The following is a 14,388-nucleotide window of genomic DNA, read 5'->3' on the forward strand; positions in this document are numbered from 1 at the left end:
CTAAACTCCTTTCCTCCTTAATTCTCCCCAAACCCTAATCCCAGACTTCCTGGGCTGGATTGTCTCTCCTGGGTTCTCTCTCGTGGCCTCGAGCGCCCATTCCTTGACCAAGGTGCGGAGGCCCGGGAGGGGCTTCTCCGGCTGCCCCAGGGGCCTGCCCTTGCCGGGCTCCTCCCGGGCCTGCGGTAAGGTGAGGGCAGGGGCGGAACGGGGCGGGGCTGGGGGAGGGGGTTCGGCCCGGATTAGGTGACCACACTGGTCCGCCAGATCCCCACATCGTCCCATACCTGCCACCATCCTATGGGTCAGCTGCCCCTGTGCCAGCCAGTAATGCTGCCGCTGCTGCTGCTACTGGTACCCGGACTCCTGCCCAGCGGAGGTGAGTGAGGAACGCGCCCCTCGCAGGACCGAGGAGTTCCTGGGACTCCTTCAGCCCCCTCTCTGGGGCAGGGGCCAGGGTGGGGCCCGGGAGCCCTGCTCCCCACCCCTCTGCAAGAACTCCAACTCACCAGCCCTTCCCAAGGTCCCAGGAGCCCTACAGCCCCAAGCCCTCCTTTCTCTGGCTCACTGACACATTTCTTACCAGGTTTGCAAGAGCCTTGTCCCCCAGCCCTCCCCAAGAGCTTCCACTCATTCACTCCTCCCAGGGACCCAAAACTAGCCCAACCCTTCCCCAGGGGCTCAGTATCCTCCCCAGACACCCCATTCCGCTCACTGTAACCCTCTTCAGCGACCAGACCCTCCCCATCCACCTGGCCTGGGGTCCTGTGAACTGTTTACCTGTCCCTGGGGTCTGAGGTGGGACTACCAAGGGTCACCAGAGGCTGGGAGGAGCCGGGGAAGAAGGGACCCAGCCCTACCTGGGGTCGAGGAAGAAGATAAGGTTGCCTTCTTACCCATCCCTAGGCACCACCCTTGGTGAGGTTCCCTCAGAGACTGCCCATTTCTGGGTTGCACAGGCATACACACTCACAGGGAAATATACAGACACCACGCTATACACACACACACCCCCAGCCTCACCTGGGCACTTAGGTATAGGGCTCATGGACAGGCTCACACACACAGACACAAGCAAAGATATCCCAAGAAACACACACACACTCAGGCCTACAGGAAGATAGGAAGCCTGGACAGCCTTGGCACTCCAGTGAGGCTGCCGTGGGCAGACAGAGCAAACAGACCCCAGAGTGACCTGCCCCACCTAAGCTGGCCTGGAGGAAGTGTTTTCCTTGTTTCCAAACCCAGTGCTGGGCGTCTGCCCCATGCCTGGGTTCTCCATAGGGCTGTAACCAGGACCCTAAGATGCCAGAGTGTGGTTAAGTCAGGGTGGGGGACCTCTGGGACGGCTGTGGGGTACAGAGCTAAGCCTGGGGCCCTGTCATATATGCTTAGACTGGGGCTTGGTGGATCCAGAGGTCAAGGGACCTTTTATGGAAGCCCACTGCATGCCAGGGGATCTGGAGCTGCCTGTGGCAGAGATCTGCCCTCAAAGAGCTCCCAGGCTGAGGGGTCTCTCCCATAAGCAGATAGCAACATAGTGTGACAGGGCCCCTGTGGTCATCTGAGGGTGAGGTAGATTTGAGGAGGTGACAGGTGAGCTGTGTGAGGATGGGGTGAGGGCACTTGCAGCGCAGGATATATGTGATGGGAACTGTAACTGGAGGAACAGGAAATGATGAGCAGGATCTATGTGATAGGCATTGAGAGAGGACACTGGGGCGGGGGAAGCTCCTGCAGGGCCTCTGGGCTGCAGTGAGGCCCCTGAACTTTCTCTGGAAGGTGGTGGGAGCCCTGGGAGGTTCAGGCAGAGGTGTGGGCAGCTGGGAGCAGCACTCGGCAAGTCCTGGGAGAGCGAGGACTGGTCATCCAGAAAGGAAGGCGAAGCTTTTAACTCTAAACTTGTTTTCTTACATTTTTTTTTGTATTTAACTCATCTGTATTCCCCCACATGAATACGCTACTTTCTCCTCTGAGAAAAAACAAAATTGGATTTAATTCTGGTCTGTACTCTTCAAAAAAGTCAGTATAATAAAAACTTGTTCTAGGTAAAAAGACAAAAGAGACGTGATGATCAAAGGCAATCCATAGGTCTCTGGATCAGCAGTACCAGAGCAGTGGAGAGTGGACTCCCAGGAATCAGGCAGCCTGGGCGTGAGCTTCTCCCCTGAGGCTCACCAGCCCTGTGACCTGGGATGGGTCCTTTTGCTTCACCTTAGTCTCAGTCTCCCCATCTGTAAATGGGATGACAGCTGCCCACAAGACAAGGTGGCTATGCCATTGACAGCAGGTGATGCCTGGTGCAGGCAGAAGTTCAAGTGATTGCATCTCCTACTATTGCTCTGACTGTTGTTTTTGACCAAACGCCAGCAAGTAGACCCATTACCCTCACCATAAGGAGGGGTCGCTCTGGGATTCTCTGATGCCCAGGTCACAGTAGGTTTGCAGATGCCTGGCCCTGAGCAGTGCCCCCCTTCCTTGGTGCCCCTCTGCTCTTTCACCCTGGCAGGTCTCCTTCCCTTGCTGTTATTGGGTGAAAAGGAATGAACACTGGATTGGGAGTAAGAAGTCTGGGTCAAAGCTCCCAATCAACCAGGTTCTTGTTGGCCGCTTGGCTGTGGGAGTCATCCTTCCTGCCCAGGCCTCCTCTTTCTCACCTGTGAAAGGCAGGGGTTCCAATTACTCCTGCTGTGCACTGCTGTGTTAGAGCCATGACTGGGCTCAGGCCACAGGGCCTCCCTCTGTGGGAGGAAGCTGTGCCTGGGCAGTGAAAATAAGAGGAAATGTAAAGGGCCCTGAACCAGAGTCTTGATTAAGTGGTGGTGGTGGTGGTGGGGAGAACCAGGGAAGCCCTCACAAAGGATCCCTCCTTGGTGGCAGGGACCCTGTTTAGCTCATCTTTGATGTCCAGTGCTCATTACAGGACAGGCTTTTTCTTTTTTTTTTAAATGTATCTTTACTGATTTCAGAGAGAGGAAGGGAGAGGGAGAGAGAGATAGAAACATCAATGATGAGAGAGTCATTGATCGAGCCTGCAACCGGGCATGTGCCCTGACTGGGAATCGAACCCCGATCGCCTGGATCCCAGGTCAACGCTCAACCGCTGAGCCACGCCCGGCCAGGCCAGGACAGACATTTTATGCACAACTTGGACTCTGAGTGTGCCTGGAATTGACAAGGGTAGGACATTGGGAACCAGGGCATTCCAGGAAGAGGCCCAGTGGCATGACCTTTCAGATGCTGTGGCTCTGTGTCTTGTTTTCTCTTTCATGGCTGCCTTGAGGACATTGGTAATCATAGTTAGAGATTGCTATGTTCCAGGTGCTTTACATGCATGATCTCATTTCATTCTTTTTTTTTTTTTTTTTAATATGTTTTTATTGATTTCAGAAAGATGGAGAGAGAGAAACATCAATGATGAGAGAGAGTCATTGATTGGCTGCCTCCTGCATGCCCCATATTGGAGATCAAGCCCACATCCCAGGCATGTGCCTTGACTGTGACCGCCTGGTTCATAGGTGGATGCTCAACCACTGAGCGACGCCGGCCTGGCTGATCTCATTTAATTCTATGAATTGAGGTACACTTATCCCCCTATTTTATAGATGAGGAAAACAAGGCACAAAGAGCTTGAATAAGTTGTTCAAGATCACTTAGCTAGGAAGTAGGAGGAGCAGGATTCAAACCCAGGCAGTCATCCAGGCTCTTCTCAGGCCAGTGACCTTCCCCAGGGCCAGGGAAAACCTAACCTTCAACCTTTAACCTTTGTTTTCCCCCTAGCCTCCTTGAAGTCACATGTGCATCGACGTGGTCTCGTAGAACTGGCAAAGACCATAGACTGTGTTGGCCCCCGCAACCCCCTGGTCTATATTAGCTATGGCTGCTATTGTGGACTGGGTGGCCATGGCCAGCCCCTGGATGACATTGACCGGTGAGTTCATGCTTGGGCCAGGCTAGAAGGTATCCCACCCTCTGGGGTAGTTAAGACCTATGAAGAAATAGCACATGGTACTACCTTGCAGGCAGAGGGTCTCCTGGGTAGCATCACCAATGAGGCCAAATCTTGATTCCAGCTGCATCCCTCACTGGCTATGGGATGATTACTTTGGCTGGAAAAAAAAATAACGAAGTTGAGCAGACTTAAAGTGTACCAGGAACTGTTCTGAGAATCCCTTTGAGTCCTCACAACAGTCCCATTTCAGAAATGAGGAAACTGAGGCACAGAAAGATTAAATAACTTGTCTGGCATCACATAGAGAGTAGGGGGTAGGGGCTGGGACGTGAACCCCAGCAGTCTTACTGAGTTCATGGCCCTAATTGCTGCACTCTGCTACCATGTGAGAAGTGCCTGTTCTGTGCAAGGCTGCGGACTTATCTTTCCATGACTTCTCATTTACCCTCATGGCCAGCCTTGTAAACAGGCACAATGGCTGTCCCTGTTTTATGGACGAGGGCCCCGAGACTCAGAGAGGTGCAGCCATTCATCTGTTTCCACACAGCTAGCTGGTGACAGAGGACAGAATTTGACTGTCTCTTCCCTAGCTTGGAGGATGTGATTGTCATTAACAAGTCTTTACTCAGCCTTGCACCTTCAAGGCTCCTGCTGCTGGCCATGCCCTCCCACACTCTGGCTGTCCAGTTCCTGTACATCTTCCAGATGCAGATCAAGCATTACCCCCTCTAGGAAGCCTTTCTTGAAGCCCAGCTGGGCATGGCATCTCCTCTGCCTTCCAGAATCCCCTTTCCTTACCCCACATCTCAGCACTTCTCACTATGCATGTGGCACCTGGTGGCTTGTCTGCCTCCCCCACCAGACTAGGAGTTTCTTGAGGGCAGAGCAGAATCTGGCTGATCTGTCACTGCCAGACTCAGCTGAAGACTCAACACAGAGTGGGGATGGTGACTGGATGGAGATAATACCAGTGAATGAATAACGGGCAGGTTTAGGGACATTTGTGGGTGTTCCTCAGGGAATTTTTTCAACAGTAAATTATTATTATTATTGAAATCCTATTATGTGGTAGTCCCTGGGCTGAATGCTGGTGACACTGTGAGGAATAAGACAGAAATGGTCCCACATCTTAGAGTTCTGGTCAGTGAGGAGGACAGATGCTAATCTTCTCTCTAATGGGGATCTTGTTATAAACCTGCCCTGAAGGGAAGGAACCTGGTTTTAGGAGAGGGTGTAACAAGGAAACCCTCATAGCTGGGAGGTAGGGCACCTGATAACACTCTGGGAATGGGGGCTGGTGCTTAGGCTGAGACCTAAAAGAGGAAGCATCGGCATGCAGTTGTCCCACACAGAGGACAAAGGTGGGAGGCAGGCTTGTTCTAGCAACAGAGGGGAGACCATTTCTGCTGGAGCTCAGAGACTCAGAGAGTGAAGCAGGCAGGGGCCTGGCTCGAGCATGGCTAGGGATGGGGCCAGTGCAGGACACACTGGGGTCAGTAGAATTATTTCCCAAGATAGGATTCTCAGGGACAAAGTTTGGATCAAAAGATGCTCACCCATAGTCCTGGCATGGGAAGATGGCCAGGAGAGCAGCCCTGCCTCCACCCACCTGATGGTCTGCCTGTCTGCCATCCACAGGTGCTGTCATCGTCATGACTGCTGCTACCGACATGCCAAGTTGGAGGCTGGCTGCAGGGCCAAGCTGGAGTCCTATTCCTGGAAGTGCATCGATCAGCGCATTGAATGTGGTGAGTCCCCAGCAACACCCACTCCAACCTCCCCAAGAGTCCCGAGGCATCCTGCTCGTAATGACTTACCACTGCTTCCAACTCCCCGTAGACCACCCTTTGGACTGATCGAATGTAAGTGGTCTTTAATCCTGAGCACTTAAAAAATAAGCACACCCATTTCTTTTCTGTCTTGTCAAAAACTGGAAAAGACAGAAATGACACCAGATATAAACTACCTAAATGTCCATCAGATGGGGCCTGGGTATGTAAACCCATGATGTATCCTTACTGTAGAAGACTCTGCAGCCTGGAGAAAGGATAAGGCGGAACCATATGCTGACATGGAAAGATGCTGAGCGAACAAGCAAACTGCCGAATGGCATGTTCAATAAAGCACCATTGTGTTAAAAAGAAAGCTTGCAAATAGTACCATACTGCTTTCCATAGCTACATGTAGACATTTGCAAAGCTCAGAGAAATGTAAGGATACGCTCCAAACTGAGGATGGCTGTGGTCACCTCTAGGGACAGAATCAGGCTGAAGGGAGTGATGGTAGAAGGCAATTTCCCGTTCTCTATAATGTTGCCATTTTTTACAAAGAGCATTTCTTCATGAATTACTTGTGAATTAAAAGTTAAAAAGAAAAGGACTATACAGCCTGATGTGATCTCTGCAAATTACTTTGACATGCATCAAAACAAAATAAAATAAAAATGTGGATGGGTGATGGATGAACAGATTACCTTCCGATGGATGGAATTTATCAGTGGGGGTGATCAGTGTATCTCGTTGTGGTTTTGATTTGCTTTTCCCTGATGACTTTGAGCATCTTTTCATGTGCTCTTTGGTCACTTTTATATCTTTGGGGAAATGTTTATTCAAGTCTTTTGCTCATTTTTTATTGGGTTGTCTTTTTTGTTGTTGAATTATAAGAGTCTTTTACCTATTCTGGGTACTGTACCCTTATCAGATGCACAATTTACAAATATTTTCTCCCATTCCATAAGTTATCTTTTCATTTTCTTGATAATGTTTTTATGTACAAAAGTTGTAATTTTGATAAAGCCCAATTTTTCTATTTTGTCTTTTCTTGATCACATCTTTAGTGTCCTATCTAAGAATCCATTGCAAGATCCAAGGTAATGAAGGCTTACGTCCTGTTTCCTTCTAATAGTTTTATCATTTGAATTTTTACATTTAGGTCATTGATCCACTTTGAGTTAATTTTTGTATATGGTATGTCATCGGGGTCCAACTTCATTCTTTTCCATGGGGCTATCCAGTTGTCCCAGTACTGTTTGTTGAAGAGACTCTTTTTTCCCTTGTTGAAAATCTCTTGGCCCTAGATGGATGACCTCTCTGACCTCAGTTTCCTTATCTTGAAGATGGGTGTTGCAGATTTGAAAAAAGGGTTTATAATGTGATAAACAGATTGGACAGGTTATTTCTCTCTCCCATCTTCTCTCCTCCCTCCCTCATCCTGATCTGAACCTCTCTCTGACTGCACTACCTCCCACTAAAGAGAACTGAGGTTCTGGTGCAACTTTCCACTAAAGCCCTAGCTTCTGCAGCGTGGTCTGTTCTGGAGGAAAGGAGGCAATCCTAAGAGTTACTAGAAGGATATGCACAGATCCTCAGCCATAGCTACTCCATATGACTTAGGAGCTGGCATAAGAGCAAAGCTGACTTAATATTGAGACATAATATTAATGTTTAGGACCAAAAGTGCCCCAGACATCATCTCTTACAGCCCTCTCATTTAGAGTTGGGGAAACTGAAGCCCAGGAAAGAAGTGAGTTGCCTAACATGGTGGTGATGTGCCTACTCCTGGGCACATTCCCTGTATCCAAACTGCCCCCTTCCGGTGTTGGTGGGGAGGAGGTGAAATGGGCCTTGAGTTGGAAATCTGTTAAAGATCTTCCCCTTCTTCCCTTCAGCTTGCCCCTAACCATGTGAAAGTGGAGTTTATTGGTGGAGTCTGTGCCTGTTTACAGAACTGCCCTCCCTGAGCCAAACGAAGGGAACCAAAATATCTATTATGCATTTTTGACTAAAAATATTCTCTTATTCTGTTTGGAGATATTCTGAACATAGTTGTTTATTTAATTACAGGTGTGGCCCATTTTCCATTTATGGGCCTGACTTAAATATATTTAAAAAATTTTAAGCCTATAATAATATTTACTGGCAGGCCTTTATTTTAAACTTAACCCTTAGGAGCTATTTTTCTTTTTAAGTTTTTATTATTCTTGAATAGCATGATGCTGCTGGGTTCCTGAGGCTGTGGAGCAGTGAGACCAAGACTTGCTTTTAAAAGAATCTTTCTCGCCCTAGCAGGTTTGGCTCAATGGTTGGAGAGTCGACCCACGGATTTAAGGGTCCTGGGTTCAATTTCGGCCAATGGCACGTACCTCAGTTGCAGGCTCGATCCTCGGTATGAGTCGGGTTGTATGCGGGAGGCAACCAATTGATGTGTGTCTCTCACATCGATGTTTCTCTCTCCCTCTTCCCCTTCCACTCTCTCTGAAAAGCAATGGAAAAAATATCCTGAGGGGGGTCAAAAAGAAAGGAAGAATCTTTCTTGTTCAGAGAAGGGGGTAGGAACACAAGGGAGGTACAGGCGCTGGGTCAGGAGATCCCGGGCAGGAGTCGTGGTCCACCCCCCCAGCTCTGTGGCCTTGACAAGTTACTGAATCCCTTTGAGCCTCACTTTACACGTCCTCAAAATGGGAATAATGAAACTTAGATGCTGTGTTTGTGTGAGAATTGGAAATGATGTATGGCTTTTCTATATTCTCCCAGGAAGTATTAGTGAGAATCTACTCTGTGCCAGCCTCCATGCTAGGTTTTAGTTAAGAAGAGAAGTTTAATAGGAGGAGAGCAGGAAATTGTGTCTGTGCCAACTGCTTTTATAACCGCTGTGTTGGAAAATAAAGCAGGTGAAGTACTATACCTGACAACATGGATGAACCTTGAAAATGTGGTGCTAAGTGAAAGAAGCCAGACACAAAAGGTCACTTACTGTGTGGTTCCAAGTATATGAAATATCCAGAGTAGGCAAATCTACAGGGACAGAAAGCTGATTAGTGGTTGACAGGGACTCAGGAGAAGGGTAATGGGGAGCAACATCTTAATGTGTACAAGGTCTCTTTTGGGTGATAGAAATGTTTTGGAAGATGCCAAACAAGGTCTTTTTTGGGTGGTAGAAATGTTTTGGAGGGGATGGTTACACAACATTGTGAATTTACTAAATCCCACAGACTTGTGCACTTTCAAATGGTAAATTTTGTTATGGGAATTTTTCCTCAATAACAAAAGCAAGGATGCAGGGTGGGGTTATTCTTTTATATTGAATGGTCAGGTGTCCAAGAAGCTCTCACTGATAAGATGCCACTGAAGCAGAGATTTGGGGAATGAGGGAGCCACGTGACGAGCTGGTAGGAATAAATGTCTGGGTGGTCTGAGGAGCGCAAGGACGGCGAGGGTAGGGCAGGGTCATTTAGGATTATGTCAGGGGTGGAGAACAGATTCCACAGCGTGTGGGAGGCTTTCCTCCGAGAGAGATGGGGAGCCAGGGAGGGTTTTGAGCAGAGGAGAGACATGGTCTGATTTGCATTGAAACTGAACCACTCAGGCTACTGCGGGGTCCTTACCTTGGAGGGAGCAAAGGTGGAAGCCAGGCACTGGTTATGAGGCTGCTGGAGTGGTCTTGGTGAATGGTGGCTTGGGCAGGTGGTGGCAGTAGATGTGGTGGATGGGGCTGGCTTCTGGGCATATTGGGCTGGAAGGTGGCACTGCAGGACTTGCCGATGGATGGGTGAAGGGAGAGGAGCTAGCTGGCGTATTTGTCCCAGTCACCCTGTCCCAGTCCCAGCTGGCCTCTAGCCAGCTCTGTGGGAACAGTGCCACCCTGGAGCTTCCATGGCTTCTTCCTCAGGAGCCCCTACCCCATCAGGTCACACTGCTCCGAGGGTGCCCATGTCTCTTGTGCAGCAGCCCGCGAAAAATTTACAGGCAGAAGGGCTCACTCCTGCATTGGCTGGTTCTGTTACCAAATTTTACACATTGTCAAACCATGTATGGCTGAAAACAACTGGTCTCTGGCGTGGATGTGTTTTATTCTGATCAAGTCCCCGTCAGCTGCTGAATGTAATTGCACGACCATGGCTGTTTATAAATCTTTGTGAACTCGTGTGAGAGTTTTTGTAACATTGAATCCTAGAATTGTTGGGTCAAATAGCATATTTGAGGCACCTCTAGAATTAATATGTAGGAAGGGCTGCCCCCAGCCTGAAGGGTGCTAGAGAATTTATTTACATGGGAAGGGCATTTAAAAATGTAAGTTGTGTTTATTTGTAGAGGGGCTGGGGTTAAGGTTATGGAGGGGGAAGTTCACGAAAGCCCCCACACGCCACCTCCTTTTGGCACTGCCACTGAGCAGTATATTTTAAATCTAACAGATATCATAAATAAACCTTGGAATAGCTACTCTTCAAATTTTGTTGATATTGCTTTTTCCATGATGATAGCATCATATGGCTCAAAGTAGAAAAGTTTGGATTACAAAATGTACAAGTTTTATGGGAATACAACTCCCGTATACACCATACAGACAGCTGTTTGGTAAACCTTCTGGTGTTCGTCTTTTCCTAGCGCATATATATAGTTTTTTAATATAGCAGTATGCTTTGTACCCCTTCTTCTTCTTTTAAGCATGTTTCCTACATTGTTAAGACTCTATTAGGCACTGGCCAGGGTAGCTCAGTTGGTTTGAGTGTTGTCCCGATACGCCAAGGTTGTGGGTTCGATCCCCAGTCAGGGCACATACAGACTCAACCAATGAATGCATGAGTAAGTGAACAATTGTGTTTTTTCCTCCCTCCCTCCCTCTCTCCAAAATCAATTTTAAAACTATTTAAAATCCTCTTGTATAAACATGAATTGCAAAGGCAGGCACATCCCCAGGATTGCCATCTCATTCCCTTTGAGTCCGAACATTGGGCAGGACTGGGCTGGGGGCCTGCTCTCCTCTCCCGTTCCTAGATTTCTTTTCTGTAAGATTGGGGTGCCAGTGGCACCACCCTGAGTACTGGATGAGATGGGGACCATAGAGCCCTTTGCCCAGTGTATGGCTCCGCATAACTAATTGCACAATAAACGTTAGCTCCCATCATCCAGACTTTTTATTATTCATTTTCTTGAATTATAACCAGAGGAATTTGCAGTGTTTAAACACAGGTTTGGAGTTTGTGTCTTGCTCTCCCTCCCAACTGTTTCCCAGAGTGTGGGAAGCTTAATAGATGAATTTAAGTGAGAATTTCCCTTTCAGCCCTGTTAATTTTTCCAATTACACAAGAAGGAAGTGTCAAGTGTGTGATGGTTGACTACTAGAGAGGTTAAACCTCTCTTACACTGCTTATCTCCCTTTTTTTAAAACCAAGCACCCCAATTTGGGGGGTTACAGCCTTCAGGTAGGCAACAGCATTTAACTAGACTTTGATATTAAAACTTGATCTCACTGGTTATTTTTGTTTAATCAGTTTCTTATATTTATGGTATAAAATTTTGGTTTTCCATTTATGGCAGTGACAGAATTTATTTAATGTAATTTAATACCATTTAATATATTTATTTAATAATTGACTTACTATTAAAAAATGAGATTTAGCCCGGCCAGGTGTGGCTCAGCAGTTGAGCATCGGCCTAGGATCCAGGCGATCAGGGTCGCCTTGGGTTGCGGGCTCGATCAATGACTCTCTCATCATTGATGTTTCTATCTCTCTCTCTCCCTCGCCTTTCCTCTCTCTGAAATCAATAAAGATATATTTAAAAATAATAAAAAAATAAAAATAAATTAAAAATGAGATTTAAAGCAATAATCTTTTAGCTGCCATAGGCCTGAGTTTGGACAATCCTGTGTGCAGTCATATAGACCAACACAACAGGGCCTGGAAAGACGGTTGCCAGAGGGTGTGGGCCCCCTGCTCAACACCTTCACTCATAATTGTGTCCCCTCCTGGTGTGGCCAGGCTCTTGTGGGTGTTGCCTCAAGAGAGAAGCTGATGGACTTTCTGACTCTCAGGCTTCCCCTTGCTAGCCTCTCTAAGGAACGTGTGCATTTGAAGAAATCTTTATAGATTAGCTGGCAGCTTGAGGTCAGCTTCAGCCTACAGAGTGCCTCCTGTACCCCCATTCTCCCAACTGCCCTTAGAAATAGGTACTATTAGTATCCCCGCATTGCACCTGAGAAAAAAGCCTAAGAAAGATCAAGTGATGTCTAAAGGCACATTGAGAAGCCAAAAGGCCAAATGGACTTTGGACTCAGCATCTGAAAACACTTCTCTGACAACTTCAATTCCCTTTTCTGCAAAATGCGGCCAACATCACCTCCCTCCTGGTGCTGCCCAGAAGATGGAAATCACGTGTACCGTCAGGTGTCACAAAGATGCATTTGATGGCCCCTCCTGCCAACAGCATTACTGCCTTCCCTCATGTTTATCCTCAAGTCTCTGCAAGTCTGTGCTCTAACCTCAGGTTTCCCATTTCTTCTAGGACCAACAGAGGACAAATGTCAAGAACTCTTGTGCAAGTGTGACCAGGAGATTGCTTACTGCTTAGCCAAAACTGAGTACCATTTAAAGTACCTCTTCTATCCACGTTTCTTATGTGGGCAGGACTCACTCAAGTGTGATGACTAGTTTGACTTGGAATGTTCTTTTGCACAAGGAAATAAAACGCCTTTTCACTAACAGCAGCCATATTAAGTTCACATTCCGAGGGGAATTGAGTTAAAGTGTTAAAAGCTGCAACCTGTGTTTGTTCTCTCTGTCCCCGAACTTGGGGCTGGAGTCTGTTGGATTTCCAGTTAGACTAAGGTCAAAATCCCATGCCTATTTATAAAAACATGACTGTGTTTATGACTGTATTGGGTTTGGTACCATTTCTGAGGTTCAACCGTTATGAAAAGGCTGAGCTTGTCTTCTAACCTGTTCCTGATGAACAAACACCTGCTAAGTGCCTGGCCTTGTCCTAGGTTCTGGGTTGAGGCAATAAACAAGACAACCACATGACACTGGCCCTTGTGAAGTTCAAGTCTAGCAGCTGTTAGCTCAAGAAAGAGTATTCTTCCCCATCCTACTCCACCTTTATGGTTAAAACTTATTTCCTGATTACAAAAGTATTACATATTTACTGCTTTTAAAAAAGAGAGCAAATACAGAGAAATATAAAGGAGAAAAAAATTACTGGAACTCCCACAGACAAGAATAACCACTTTCAGCATTTTAGTGTGCTGTCCATCAGTCTTTTCTGTAATTTTATTTTATTTTATAATCCTCGCCCTAGGATTTGCTTTTCAGAGTGGGAGAAATATCAATGTGAGAGACATTGATTGGTTGCCCCTGCCCCCCAGCATGCACCCCGAATGGGGGCCAGGGATTGAGTCTGCAACCGAGGTATGTGCCCTTGGCTAGAATCAAACCCAGTACCCTTCAGTCTGCAAGCCGACACTCTAACCACTGAGCCAAATTGGCCAGGGCATTTTCTAATTTTAAAAAATGTAGCTGAGTCCTGGCTGGTGTGGCTCAGTTGGTAGGGCATTATCCCTTGCACCAAAAGGTTGCCAGTTTGATACCCAGTCAGGGCACATGCCCAGGTTGTGGGCCTGATCCCCACTAAGGGGCGTGCGGGAGGCAGCCAATTGATGCTCCCCTCTCCCTGCCTCTCTAAAAATCAATAAACTGTCTTTTTTTAAAAAAGAGTTGAAACTTATTTTACAATTTTCATAACTTTTCTCCATGTCATTAAAAAATCTTTGGGAACTCCATTTTAAGTAGCTATATTAGATACCAGTTTATAAATCGCTCACTTTAGAACACTGGCGGTGTTTCCTATTCTGATCAATTAGACACCCCTTTCTGACGCATGTAAGCCTGCTACGATTGAGGTCAGAGGGAGGAAAGGCAGCTGTGGCCCTGGCTCTGAAGTGCCTGTCCCCGCTGCTGGCAATAAGGAATGAAAGTCCAGCCATACCCACATGCTCTTGGTCAGGTCTCCTTTGCTTTCCCCTGAGCAGATGTGGGTATCACTCATCTTTGTAACAGGATGTGGGGAGTGTGTGGGACACTGGACTAGGGGTCTGGTAACTGTGGTCCAGCCATGGTCCAGCGCCACCAGTGCCACCCAGCCTCCATCTCTTTATCTGGGAAGGAGAATGGTAACCACTCAAGGCAGGAGACCAGTGAAGTGCAAATACTGCAGTGTCCCCAAACCCGCAGTGCGGTCAGTCAGTGTCTCTGGCTGGGTGTTGAGCGGGTAAAGTCAGGCAGTCCTGGGGCCTGATGAGCAAACGCAGGAAGAAAACATTCTCCCTCCTTTCACTTAAGGTACCTTAGGGTGACTCCCTGGCTCAATGTTCCCATCAGGCAGGGGGACTTCTGCATGACTAGTAGGTTGTATTGAACAATTCAGATTTTCTACATGTTTTCTAAACAATTTTTTTTCTATAGAATTTTTGTCTTCTTAAAAAATCTTTTTATTTCAAGTAATTTCTTCAAACTTTCAGATGCAAAGTTTGAGTGAAATCTTCCAAAATACAAAGGATTAATGAACGGTTCATGGAGTCACAAACCCTTTGGATGCAAGCTTATTTCTGCAGGGTCCATCTTCAGATGGATCACACTTCACACCTGCTGTTTTCACACTAGA

At 47.3% G+C, this 14,388-nt stretch overlaps 2 protein-coding genes across 2 annotated transcripts in view; one reads left to right on the top strand and one right to left on the bottom strand.

Moving 5' to 3' along the window:
* Positions 1–300: 300 nt before the first annotated feature.
* On the top strand, positions 301–12,380 carry PLA2G10 (phospholipase A2 group X). Its single transcript, XM_087815207.1, has 4 exons — positions 301–379; positions 3,781–3,931; positions 5,591–5,700; positions 12,235–12,380. Exons 1-4 carry the CDS (start codon positions 301–303, stop codon positions 12,378–12,380), a joined length of 486 nt encoding a protein of 161 aa, XP_087671333.1.
* The window catches only part of BFAR (bifunctional apoptosis regulator), a 31,523-nt gene continuing 27,982 nt past the window's right edge, over positions 10,848–14,388 (bottom strand). The window contains exon 9 of the mRNA XM_016196228.2: positions 10,848–14,383. Coding sequence (XP_016051714.1) covers positions 14,296–14,383 — 88 coding nt within the window. The 3' untranslated portion in view covers positions 10,848–14,295. The remainder of the gene's footprint in view (positions 14,384–14,388) is intronic.

The sequence above is a fragment of the Miniopterus natalensis genome, chromosome 3 (genome assembly GCF_054644295.1).
Source record: "Miniopterus natalensis isolate mMinNat1 chromosome 3, mMinNat1.hap1, whole genome shotgun sequence".
Classification (NCBI taxonomy): domain Eukaryota; kingdom Metazoa; phylum Chordata; class Mammalia; order Chiroptera; family Miniopteridae; genus Miniopterus; species Miniopterus natalensis.